Raw genomic sequence first — 12,823 nt, 5'->3', positions numbered from 1 at the left:
TCAGAAAAATGACTTCAGAAATCCCCACTTAACGTAGGAAGTCAGAAAAATGACTCATGCCTCCCGCCGATTGGAGAAAGTCAGAAAAATGACTTCAGAAATCTTCGCTCAACGCAGGACGTTAGAAAAATGACTTCTGTCTCAAGCCACTCGGGAGAGATCAGAAAAATAGCTTCAGAAATCTCCGGAGCGTAGGGAAGTCAAGAAAATGACTTCTGCCTCAAGTCGCTCGGGGGAAGTCAGAAAAATGGCTTCAGAAATCCCTACTCAACACAGGAAGTTCGAAAAAAAGCTCTTATCAGTCAACTACTCAATAGATTCAACTTTGTTAGGTTCCAATGCCTTTTCATTATAAAAACAAATATTGAAGCGTATAAAAGAACTCCTATAATTCGCTGTTTGATATATGACAATTATACATTTCATTTTTTACACAAATGTTTCATTAGAGTGATCCTATTCCTCTAGTAATTCTTTCACTCCTTAAAATCTTTGAACTCTCACAAAATTCCAATCATGCATATGTTCAAAGAAACGCAGAAATAAATCCTGAATATAGATGATGGTGATGGATAACACGGAGAGTTAAAATCTCACTTTCCGATTTTACCCCTGAGTTTGACACCGAGAACCCTCTCCATCTTGGCCAGCACGGCCTGGTTAGGCACTGCCTTGCCGTTTTCGTACTCCTGCACCACCTGCGTTCGCTCGTTGATCTGCTTCGCCAGCTCCGCCTGGCTCATCCTCTTCTCCAAACGCGCCTTCTGGATCGCGTGCCGGACCTCCCCCGCCACGCGCTCCAACGCTGCTGGCTCCGTCCCCTCCTCCAGCTTCCTCGGGTTCACAGCCGGACCGCCGGCCTTCCGGTTCGAACCGGCGTCGAACTTCTTGACAGTAAGCACCTCCGCGCCGGATCGGAGCGCCTGGTTCACGGCCTTGGGGTTGCGGAGGTCCTGCGCCTTGGGCTTGGCCTTGTGCAGAACGATGGGGTCCCAGTCTTGGGTTATGACTCCCATTGATCGACTCGGCATCGTGCAAGAAACCTGATTCCTGTAATTGATTACTTACTAGTTGAAGAAATGAAGGGCGAGTTATGAAAACAGGGAAGAGTAATGAGAGTTTTATAAGGGTGGCGAAATGAGTCTCTGGAACGTTCCATTATCGTTTGCATGTTCGTGATGGTAGCGTAAATGGAATTTGACCTTCTGCACTTATCTCGAAAGTTCGACGGATATGGACGAATGTATTTAATTTAGTATTTAGTATAAAAAATACAACTCATTACCTCCTTTTATTTTCGTGGTGGATTTTAATACGGTAAATCCTATTGGAGGAAAAAATATATTTACAAGATTTAGTAATTAAAGAACTATTGAGTAGTTTTTCATGCAAATAAAAACAATAAACACTTTTAGTTTTGGATAAAACTTAACTGTCTAAACTGCAATTTTCCAAAATTTGAATGTTATCGTTAAATTTAAGGATGGAACAAATCGTTCACCTATAAAAGATATTTTGATATCAAGATTGGTTTAATGTTGATGATTAATAATTAATAGCATAAGAAATTATTTATCTATTTATTTTAAATTTTTATTTATAAGTTTTAGATTGAATTTTTAATTAATATTAACTTAATTATATATTATCATACTATATTTTTAAGTTGATAAACATTAATATTAATGTGTTTTTGATTTATAATGGACTTATTTGTTTGGTAATTGACCAAGTTTAATAATTTAATATGTTATTTACTAGACCATGATACTGTGATATACTTTTATTTTAAATATGCTTTTATATGATTTTTAATAAGCAAAAATTGGAGTGTTTCTTTTTCACCACCTCACATATCTTCATGTATCTACATTATAAAAATAATTTTCTTTAACATATTTTAAAATTTATTAAAATTATTGAAAAGTTCATATCAAAATTGGTTAAAGTTTTTTCAAAACTTCAACAAATTTTTCAAAATTTATTAAAAGATTTTTTCTTCAACAAATTTTATAATTTGTTGAAAAAGAGAAATGAGACGTAGAATTTTTTAAAATGTAAGGAATAGTTTTAAAATTTAAAAAAACATGAGAATGCATGAAAAAAATGTGAGAAGGTACACGAAGAAACACTTCAAAAACTGTCCAACCCAGTATGTATAGGTTTTGATCCATCTAACAACAGGTCGGTCCATTAAAAAACGGGCTAAAAGATTAATCCATCCTCGCAACAATAACAAAACAAATTATATTACTTTTTAATACATTAAAATCTTTAAAACATTACAAAGTAAAAGACTTCAATATAAATTTTTAATGTGGTTTTTTCTAAACATAAGTATATTATAATTAAAAACTCTTGTTGAATATTTTTATCATATAGTTGTATTTTAATTTGATGATAGACAATTTATACTACGATATAGTATTATTTTTAACTATGAATACTTTTTTTTTAAATTTTAAATTTTATTTAAATAAAAAATATACTAGAAAATAGGAGGAGAAACTTCCCAAAAATCTCGGCAAGTAAAATGTATAAAAAAATGATTAAAAACATTTTTTTACAAAAAAAAAAAATTAGCACATTTTATTGAGTATATTTTATTAAATAGCTATCATAAGTATATTTATTTAAACTTTTTTCTTTCCCTAGAAAATGTAACTAAAGATTTCCCTCCAAAAAGGGCTAGAAAGAAGCGCTCATGTATAAAAGTTCTGGAAACTATAAAAGCCTCTTCCACCATTTCTACTCTGTAGTACTCCAAGGGTTAAGCTCTCAAGAATATTTTGGCGCCAAAAATTTCCACATTATGCATAGATATTTTCAGCGTATTAACGTTGAGCGACCTCCCACCGCTCCGACGGTTGACAAATTCGACCGCCACGGTACTGCTGCCGCTAGTCAACCGCCGCCGACCGACGATGTCAGAGGAACCGATACTCCGCCGGAGAAGGTGCCTCGTCGCGTTTTGCCGGCGAATTTCCCGCCAAAAGAGAACAACTCTGGCTCCTCCTTGTTTGAGAGCATCATGCACAAATTCGTCAAGGTCGACGACAACGAAAGAATCGCTAAGAGGTACGCTTAGTTCTTTTCCTTCTCCGAGTCGTTAGCTTAGAGTTTTATGGAAGCGCGAGAAAGCAGAAATGCGTTTCGATCGTTCTTCGCTATATTTTGATGCCTCCTTTATGCTTTTATGGTATTCGTTTGCGTTAAAGGTGAAGCACTGGTGCATTTTGTTTCATTAGTTTATTTCGTAATGATGTTGGTGGAATGTCGTTGAACTATTCAAGTGAAATTGATAAGACATTGTAAGTTGAATCGTAACACTATTCGGCATTTTGTTAATTTGAAATGCACAAACGTAATTTCAGTTTCCTTAGAAATTTAGAGATTACTGAGCGGAAGACACTGTTGAAATTGAAGCAGTTTCGGCTTCGTAAAGGAAATGGCTGTTTAATGGATGCTACGGATGTTTAAAATCACAATCTCAGTTGCAGTTTCATTGTGGTCGTTGATGTTATTGCAAATCCAGGGCAAGCATGTTGGCACTTGTGGTGGGTCAAATTTTTTTGATGTTGCGACTAAAATCATGGGCAACTTACGTGCATTTTTTTACAGGAGCTGTCCATTGAATGGTAGTTTGTCTAAATCTTCTCAACCAGTGGGAATACGTGCTGATACTGATCGTGAAGGGGTGCACAAGGAAGCAGTTTTTCAACCTCTGGTGAAAGCAAAAGATGATGCTGGGAGTTTCAAGGAAAATGCTAATCAGCAAAACATGACACTGATTGTAACCGATGACGATGTTGCTGGACCAGAAACCCCAGGGATGCAGCCTCTTCCTTCACAGGTAAAGCGTAGTCGTGATGCTGGATCCAAGTTTGGTTCCTTGCTAAATTCTGGCAAACGAGTCAGGTTTCTCGATGATTCAATGGCATTGGACACGACTAAGAAGGAAGTAGAAATGGCCAGCAAGTTTGAGTGGCTTGATCCTTCTCGAATCAGGGATGCTAATGGAAGAAGGCCGAATAATCCTTTGTATGACAGGACGACTCTTTATATTCCACCAGAAGTTTTGTCAAAACTGTCAGCATCACAGAAACAGTATTGGAGTGTCAAATGTAAATATATGGATGTTGTGCTATTTTTTAAAGTGGTTAGTTTATCAAGCTCTTTGAATATTGGTTTCTTAATTCCTCTGGATCCTGTAGTTTATTTGGTATTTTATGCATAACCGTTGGGTAATAATAGTATGCCGCAATTAATGGTCAATGTAGGGAAAATTTTATGAGCTTTATGAAATGGATGCTGACATTGGTCATAAGGAGCTTGATTGGAAAATAACTTTAAGTGGTGTTGGAAAATGTCGACAGGTGATTCCAAATTTATATTTTGGCTGGTGCTTGACATGCTTTTCTGTTAGTTGATGTCTTCCAGTGACTGTTTTACTTATTGGTTCAGGTTGGTATATCTGAAAGTGGAATTGATGATGCCATTCAAAAGCTGGTTGCACGTGGGTAAGGAACCATGAATTTGATGTGATAGTTGATAGGGATACCGTATTTATTATGCTCAATGTGGATTTTGAATTTTGTGCACCTTAAGATCATTATAGCTAATTCTGCTTAGAATGGACGGTGTTAATTCTCAGCAATTCCTAGTTAACTTTTTGTGGACTTAGTATGCTGCTTTCATTGTGAAGGTATAAGGTTGGACGAGTGGAGCAGTTAGAGACATCTGAAGCAGCAAAAGCTAGGGGGGCTAACTCTGTAAGTTTTCCTGTCCTTGCAGTTGTATGGCTATATAGCTTCAGAAGTTTTATGTAAACGTGTTCAATATTTGGCTTTGCGTGATGAGTTACGCTTCAACAAGTCTAATACTCACACACACTCTCACATTCTCTAGGTTACTGTAACTATATGAGGGAGTAGTCCGAATCTCTATTTCTTCAGTTAATGTTCTGAATCTCTCGTGTTTTAGCTTTACTTTATCAAATATAATAACGCAAGAAACTTTTGCGAAGTTTCTAATTGATGTTGGGGACTGTAAACTGGACACGACACAGCTGTCACTTGACTTCATAAGTCTATGTATGATATCATCCAGTATCTGTTATGCTTTTTAATTGACTTTTTTTTTGCATGGTATGACCTTCACTGCTGGATTTCAGGTTATTCGGAGAAAGTTAGTTCAGGTAGTCACTCCATCAACCAATGTTGATGCTAACATTGGTCCTGATGCTGTTCACCTCCTCGCAATAAAAGAGGTTCTTATTTCTCACTGTTAGTTGTTCATTTTTTGTTTGCTATTATTGTTATGTATGATGGTGAATTAAATGTTTTCTATAGGAAAGCAATGACTTGGATAATGGTTCCGTTGTGTATGGATTTGCTTTTGTTGATTGTGCTCGGCTCAGATTTTGGGTTGGCTCCATAGAGGACGATACGTCCTGTTCAGCTTTAGGGGCCTTATTGATTCAAGTATGCTCACAATACCCCCTTTGTTTTTTTTATTCTTGATTTTGTATTTACTTTATGTGAATGATCGTTCCATTTTGCCAAATTGTTAGCTAATTTGATTCTGGGATTTGGGTTGTAGGTATCACCCAAGGAAGTTATATATGACAGCAGAGGTGAATGCCATGAATTATCAGTTTGCCTTTAAATTGAACAAAAATGCTGACACTTATTTTTTCTGACATAAAATTAATGGGTGAATTTTTTGTGAATTCATTTGAATATTTGTGCTGCTCTGCCCACTTTTTATTTAATGGGTCTCTCATAAAATTCACCCAATTATGAAATAAATGTGTTGGAAAGATTTTACTAAGGAGTGCTGGCACGATTCCTTTTGACTTGAATGCACATCACTTCTAATTTTTATATCTTAACGTTAAAATATGATGTTGTTTTGCAGGGTTGTCCAAAGAAGCTCAGAAAGCACTTAGAAAATTCTCATTAATTGGTAAGATGTGATCCTTCCTTGTGGTTTATGAGAAATTATTAGGTAGTCCTGGATCACTTTCTGTTCATGGTTGTAACAAATCTTTATGTGATTTGTAGTTAATATTATTATTTGTTATCTTAAATATAAAAACTAAAATGTATCACTTAAAGATTAATTGGAACCATAGAATGGGCAGTAGTGGAAGACTACCTAATAATTTCTCATGGTTTAGACTGAGAATATTCTAGGCGTTTCTGCCACTTTTTTTTATTATGCTTGGAAGCTGTATGTGAAGAGAAATGTTAACAATGCATTTTCTTACACATTCGTTTTGAACACTTTATATTGGAGTTAAAATTCATTGTAAAAATCACCAGTTTTTGTGTCTCAGTTTCTTTTTATGGATTTTTCATTTCATTTTTGTAGTTTTCAATAAATTTTAACCAATACTTGATATGTATTAGAATGAGTTTGTTGTTAGAACAAATTGTTCGTGAGCTACAAACCCTTGCTGGAAAATAATTATTTTGCACAATAAAAATTTAAAGCAAATATCTGGTGGTGGCAATTATTGTGAACAAAGTTATTCCTCGGGGAATCTAGTTTTTCTTTGACTTAAGGACAAGCGTTGATTTAACATTCACGCTGTCAGTTGTACTTTATAAATGACCTACACAGTCTATACTGTATCTCTATGATATCTATAAATATATATAGATAAATCAAGCTACCTATTCTCTTTTGGAATTAAGTTGGTATGGATATTACCTTTGTGTTACAGCAAGCGGTTCTATTAGGACGTTTCATATCACGTTTTATATGCTGAGTTTCTCATAATTCTTTTGAGGTACCAAAAGATCACGCTCTTAATATACAATCCTGTGTGTTTATGACAGTGTGAATAATTTGATGTATGTTGCATTAGGAATAATTTGGAGTTTGCAAATTTTGCATATTTTTGCAGTTAGATATTTTAGCATAACATCGACCTTTTAAATCATGAACTTTTCAAATAATGTTTTTAGTTGTTCTAAGCTGAATTCATTCATTTTAAAATTTGGAAAGCATCCTGGAATCTCAGTATTGATTTTCTTTCCGTATTGCAGGTTCGGCTGCACTACAGTTCACTTCAGTTCAGTCAATCACTGACTTGGTGAACTCTGAAATTAGGGATTTAATTCACTCAAAGGGATACTTCAAAGGATCATCTCATTCACTGGACCATGTGCTGAACAATGTGATTCATCGTGAAATCACCTTGTCTGCTCTGGGTGGATTGATTGGTCATCTTGATAGATTGATGGTACAATTTTATACAATACAATGATGCCTCTCTTGAGGGGGTTAGCACTAAATGTATGTGTGCTTGTTGTTTAAGTTAATTAATTTGTTACACTTTTTATATAGTTAGATGATGTCCTACAGAGTGGGGATTTGTATCCATACCAAGTTTACAGGGGTTGCGTGAAAATGGATGGTCCAACAATGATGAATCTAGAACTCTTTGTTAATAATGAGGATGGTAGCAAATCAGGCTAGTACTTGTCCTATTTCAGCACTCTCAAAATTTCCAATATAATTTTCATTGGAAATTTCTGTGAAATCATGACATATTCTGCTCGAGTTTCAGGTTCCTTGTATAATTGTCTGGATAAGTGTGTAACTTCATCTGGAAAGCGACTCCTTAGAAACTGGATCTGCTGTCCGTTGGTAGATGCCGAAATAATTAACAACAGGCTTGATGTAGTGGATGATCTAATGGCTAACCCAGAGATTATATCACACATTGCTCAACATCTTCGCAAGCTTCCAGACTTGGAACATTTGCTTGGCCGAATTAAGTCCAGCCTTCAATTATCAGGCCCTCTCTTACTGCCCTTGTTAGGAAAGAAAATATTGAAGCAGAGGGTGAGTTCCTGCTACTGCTTTTATGCCAATTTGTAATGGATATACTTAATGTTTGTTAGTGTGATGTCTGATCAATTTTTCTTCACTCATTTAGGAGCTAAATACTCATTTTAGTGTGCCAAAAGACTTGCTGGCAACATCTCATTTCAATATCAATATACTTGTGTCTGTCATGTCTAAATTACTTAGTCACATATTTCATGCCATGGACATGGGGCGGCTGCACTCCTTAGAAGGAAAACATGTGGCTAATACATAAACAGTGAAATTGGTCCTGGAAAAATTTATCTATACCTATATAAGGAGAAATCTGATCATATTGTTTGTTGTCCAAGCTGGATAACCGATATATACATGTTTTGAGATTTTTGACTAATAGCCATTTTTTATAATATACCCAAGATCTGAACTTAAGGTTATATTGTGATATTTGGTTCACTAATTTTCTGTTATTATGTGCACATAATTTTCAATGTAATACAGGTGAAAGTGTTTGGATCACTAGTGAATGGCCTTCGGACTGCTTTGAGTTTGTTGCTTCTTTTAATGAAAGAGCAGCCTCTAATATCATCTTTGACCAAAGTTTTTAAACTACCAATTCTGACTGGTAGTGAGGGCCTTGATCAATTTCTTATTCAGTTTGAAGCAGCTGTGCACAGTGACTTCCCAAATTACCAGGTACACTTTCTGCCTTACTAGCTTTTCAAATAACGTTAACTTTCCTCCACATTTTCTTCGCTGCCCAGGAACTATGTCTCGGTTCATTTGATTTAAATTGTTATATGGAATACTGAATTTGTTAAAAACTGGGTGTGCTTTTATTTTTATTGTAAATTAGAATATAAATCACACGCTGCTGGTAACAGTTGCTGTTATTTGGAAATTTTAATAGTTGATTAGTTCCTAATGATTTATTTAAAAGTGTTAGATTGAGGTGGATTAATATTCACGGAGAAGCTTTTCTTATTCACCTGTCACTTCTGCTAATGGTAATGGAAGTATTTCTAGTTTGCAAATATTGGATATATGATTGAAATGGAGGTACCTCGCTGTGCATAACAATAAGCAACCAAGTAGGAAATTGTGATTTTGCTCCAGGAAACTTCGAGGCTATAGGCCTAAATGTTGAGGATGCTAAAAATGATAAAGGGAAGTGAATTTAAGTGGAGGCATGACACTTGAATTTGTGGCTTAGGCGTTTGTGTTGGCCTGGCGTTATTCGGGTCATAGTCTAATTTCTGTTAGGGGAGTCAGCCAAACGAAAATTACTAAATCTTTATTTTTCTAAATCAATTAACCCATTTTTTCAGGTTACTTGGACTCATTTATTAAGTTTGAAATTGTTTGATTCATTTGAACACCTTTTGTGATAACACTTTTAGCAATTTTAATATATTATACGGAAGACCTTTCTGAATAAAATTTATATAGTCATCGTAATTATCAAATGCACTTCTGCTAATTTTTTGTTAAGATAAAAACTTAGCAGCACTTTTGATTCTTACTGCATTGCCTTTTACGGTGGACATTTGGTATTTTAGCATTTTTGATGTATGGAAAATGTTTATTTTCACTTTCATCAATTATATGTTAATGTTTGTGAACATATACAGTGACCTATTATCATGGAGTGTATATCTAATGGTATAGTCTGTTCTAGAATCATGACGTCACAGATTCGGATGCTGAAACGCTCACAATTCTTGCTGAATTATTTTTGGAGAAAGCTGTTCAGTGGTTTGAAGTGGTTCATGCCATCAATTGCATTGACGTATTACGATCTTTTGCTGTCACTTCTAGCTTTTCTTGTGGAAATATGTCTCGGCCGGTCATAGTAGCATCAAAAGGAACAAGTGGTGACACCGGAGGAACTGTGCTCAAGATGAAGGGACTATGGCATCCATTTGCCCTTGGAGACAGCGGGTGTTTGCCTGTTCCAAACGACATAATCCTTGGTGAGAGTGAAGATGGATCTCATCCTCGCACTTTGCTGCTTACTGGACCAAACATGGGAGGAAAGTCAACTCTTCTGCGTTCCACCTGCCTGGCTGTTATTATGGCCCAGGTTTTTTCTCTTCACCCCTTTTCACTTGTTTGGTTAAGCTAGAAATGATTGTTACGTAATTACTTCTAAATTAAAATCTCATTGGCTGGCTAAGTATTTAAATGAGGAATGGCTGACTAAGTATTTAAATGAAGAAAAACTACAACACATCCTTTTCCCACTGAAACTTCAAAGAAAGTGCATGTGTTCTACATTGTTTACTCTGTTAGATTGTTCTTCTGATGCGTCTTTTTATAAATATATGATGGTCTTTGCAGTTAGGCTGTTATGTGCCATGTGAAAGTTGTGTTCTCTCGGTTGTGGATATCATCTTCACACGACTTGGAGCCAAAGATAGAATCATGACAGGCGAGAGTAAGTAAACAAAAACAGATGGGCTTTATGGTTTTTTGACATGCTTGAGCATCAAAGAAACTGCATACCTAAGCACTTTGATAACTTCGCTGACATTAGTAGGGTTTTTTCAAAACTTGTAAAATCTAGATTGTGGTCTCAAAATGTCCATGTGTTCAGATACAGTTTAGCTGACTTTATTGATTGCCAATACCAACAAACTTCGTATTTTTTAGGTACCTTCTATATTGAGTGTACAGAAACTGCTTCGGTGCTTCAGAATGCCACTCAAGATTCTCTTGTTATCCTTGATGAATTGGGTCGAGGAACAAGCACTTTTGATGGCTACGCCATTGCATATGCTGTGAGATTCCATCTTTACTATTCTTTGTTGTCTTTTTCTTGGATGAAAACTTTTGGTTTGTAAGTATGGTATTTCTATACTTCACCGACTGGAAGTACTAAAAGATTTAACACTCGAGTGCCATTGGAAAAATGCAAAGAAAGAAAAACAATGATACTATGTTTAGTAGTAACAGGGTTATCCATGAAAGAAAAAGACCTACAACATATGATTCTTAAGATTCTTCTATTATTCTCTAACATTTGGTCCCGAGCATTTTTAAAACCTCTATGTTGGTATTCCTACCACCTTTAGTAATTTATGACTTCGATAATGTTTGGGTATTCTGTCTCTTTAAATAATTGTGGATGTGCACAGGTATTCCGGCATCTGATTGAGAAGGTTAACTGTCGCATGCTATTTGCCACTCATTACCATCCGCTCACGAAAGAGTTTGCCTCTCATCCACGCGTTACAATGCAGCACATGGCTTGTGCTTTCAAGTCAAAATCTGAGACTTATTCCATGCGTGATCAAGAATTAGTTTTCCTATATAAGCTTGCCTCCGGAGCATGTCCAGAGAGCTACGGATTGCAGGTTGCCCTCATGGCTGGAATCCCAGAAAAAACGGTAAACATTGCTTCTAAGGCTAGCCAACGGATGAAAAAATCAATTGGACAAAGTTTTAGGACAAGCGAACAGAGATCAGAGTTCTCAACCCTTCATGAAGAATGGTTGAAAACCTTGGTGTCTATCTCACGAATAGAAGATTGTAACTCGCTGGATGAAGATGTTTTGGATACATTGATCTGTGTGTGGTATGAACTGAAAACTTCATTTTTATCAGGCAAGTGCAGATGATATATGGGGTTCGATAGGTAGGGCAGTAGTCTGTCATGTAAAATTATTCTCATTTTGGAAAATGGAAGGCTTCTTTATTATCGTTCATTGTTTGGGATACATTTGGATAACAGAAAATATGCCACGTAAAAAGTTTTAGATTGAATTTATTATTTTTTGGTACCGATCTTTTTTACATTCACTTAATGGGTATGAAATGTGAGGAAGATTGAGTTAGAAAGACGAAAAAAATGGAGAAACTGAAAAGACAGTATTGAAGTTTTTAACTATAAAAACAAGATAAAAGCTTAGAAGTTATAAGGGCGCCAATTTCGTTTCACTTTAGTTTTATAATTCATTCCTGACAATTTAATTTTACGAAAATATCAAATCTATACCTGAAAAGAATGAGCAATTTAGAATAACCGACTCCTGTGATAACTGAAAAAGTAAAATCGTTATTTATCACTTAATTAACCAAAATAATTGACTTAAAATTTATATATTTAATATTGTCATTAATACAAAATATATAATTTAATAAGTTTTTTTATTTTAAATATTTGATATGAATTTATTTTAAATAAGTTTTTTTAATTTCATCTTTTTTATTAATTGAATATTTGATGTTTTGGTAGATCACATTCCATAAAATTAATATGAAATTTCTTGAATATTAATTAGGGGTTTTTTAATTGAACAATTAGTATTTCTTGAATATTAATTAGGGTTTTTTTATTGAACAATTAGTATCATATTTTAAATTAGTTGAAGAAGTTGAATTTGTGAGGTAACTTTTTTTATAAATAAAATTTGGTTTAATATCTTTTTAGTCCTTGTAAAAATAAAATTTGTTCATATCCAAAACTTTCATATATTTTTGATATCTAAACTCTAAAAATGAACGAAGTTAGTCTTTTTAATTTAAATACATTATTATTTTTACGTGTCAAACATTCTTTTATATTAGTATTTGAATTGTTTATTCAATTTGACATATTTTCTCTTTAATATTTATGTTTCATGCTAGTGTTTCAGTTTTATATACTTTGACATGTTGTAACTTCAATATAAGGAAAAACATTTAATAAGTAATTTTTTTTAAAAATACTATCATCATTTATTTTTAAGGTTTGAAAACTAAAATATATAAAAAATATTATACAAAATACTCATAATATAAAAAAAGTAAAAAGAAGTGAATTATAAAAGTAATATATTACTATAAAATAGGATAAGAGAGAATTGTCTATTTTTCTACAAAATCAGCTCAAATGACAACATAATCATAAGTTTGCATTTTAATTTTGTTTCCTCCTAAACAAGAAAGAACATATAAAAGTGGGAGAAATAACAGAAATAATAAGTAACTCAAAAGTCAGAAA

General features: G+C 34.4%; 2 protein-coding genes across 2 annotated transcripts; one reads left to right on the top strand and one right to left on the bottom strand.

The window, feature by feature from the left end:
• Positions 1-413: 413 nt before the first annotated feature.
• On the bottom strand, positions 414-1,180 carry MBF1C (multiprotein bridging factor 1C). The gene has a single exon (XM_047317886.2). It carries the CDS (start codon positions 1,029-1,031, stop codon positions 594-596), a length of 438 nt encoding a protein of 145 aa, XP_047173842.1. The 5' UTR covers positions 1,032-1,180; the 3' UTR covers positions 414-593.
• Positions 1,181-2,775: 1,595 nt separating this feature from the next.
• Positions 2,776-11,546, top strand: MSH7 (MUTS homolog 7). Its single transcript, XM_088111397.1, has 17 exons — positions 2,776-3,078; positions 3,622-4,159; positions 4,281-4,376; positions 4,465-4,520; positions 4,706-4,772; positions 5,174-5,269; positions 5,352-5,483; positions 5,602-5,635; positions 5,920-5,967; positions 7,056-7,252; positions 7,357-7,483; positions 7,580-7,857; positions 8,341-8,535; positions 9,518-9,922; positions 10,180-10,276; positions 10,492-10,619; positions 10,977-11,546. Exons 1-17 carry the CDS (start codon positions 2,813-2,815, stop codon positions 11,457-11,459), a joined length of 3,243 nt encoding a protein of 1,080 aa, XP_087967523.1. The 5' UTR covers positions 2,776-2,812; the 3' UTR covers positions 11,460-11,546.
• Positions 11,547-12,823: the final 1,277 nt, after the last annotated feature.

This window comes from Vigna umbellata, chromosome 4 (assembly GCF_029865625.1).
Source record: "Vigna umbellata cultivar VRB3 chromosome 4, Vumbellata_1.0, whole genome shotgun sequence".
NCBI lineage: Eukaryota > Viridiplantae > Streptophyta > Magnoliopsida > Fabales > Fabaceae > Vigna > Vigna umbellata.
Note: the sequence above shows the minus strand (reverse complement) of the source record. Positions and strands in the feature narration are given on the sequence as shown.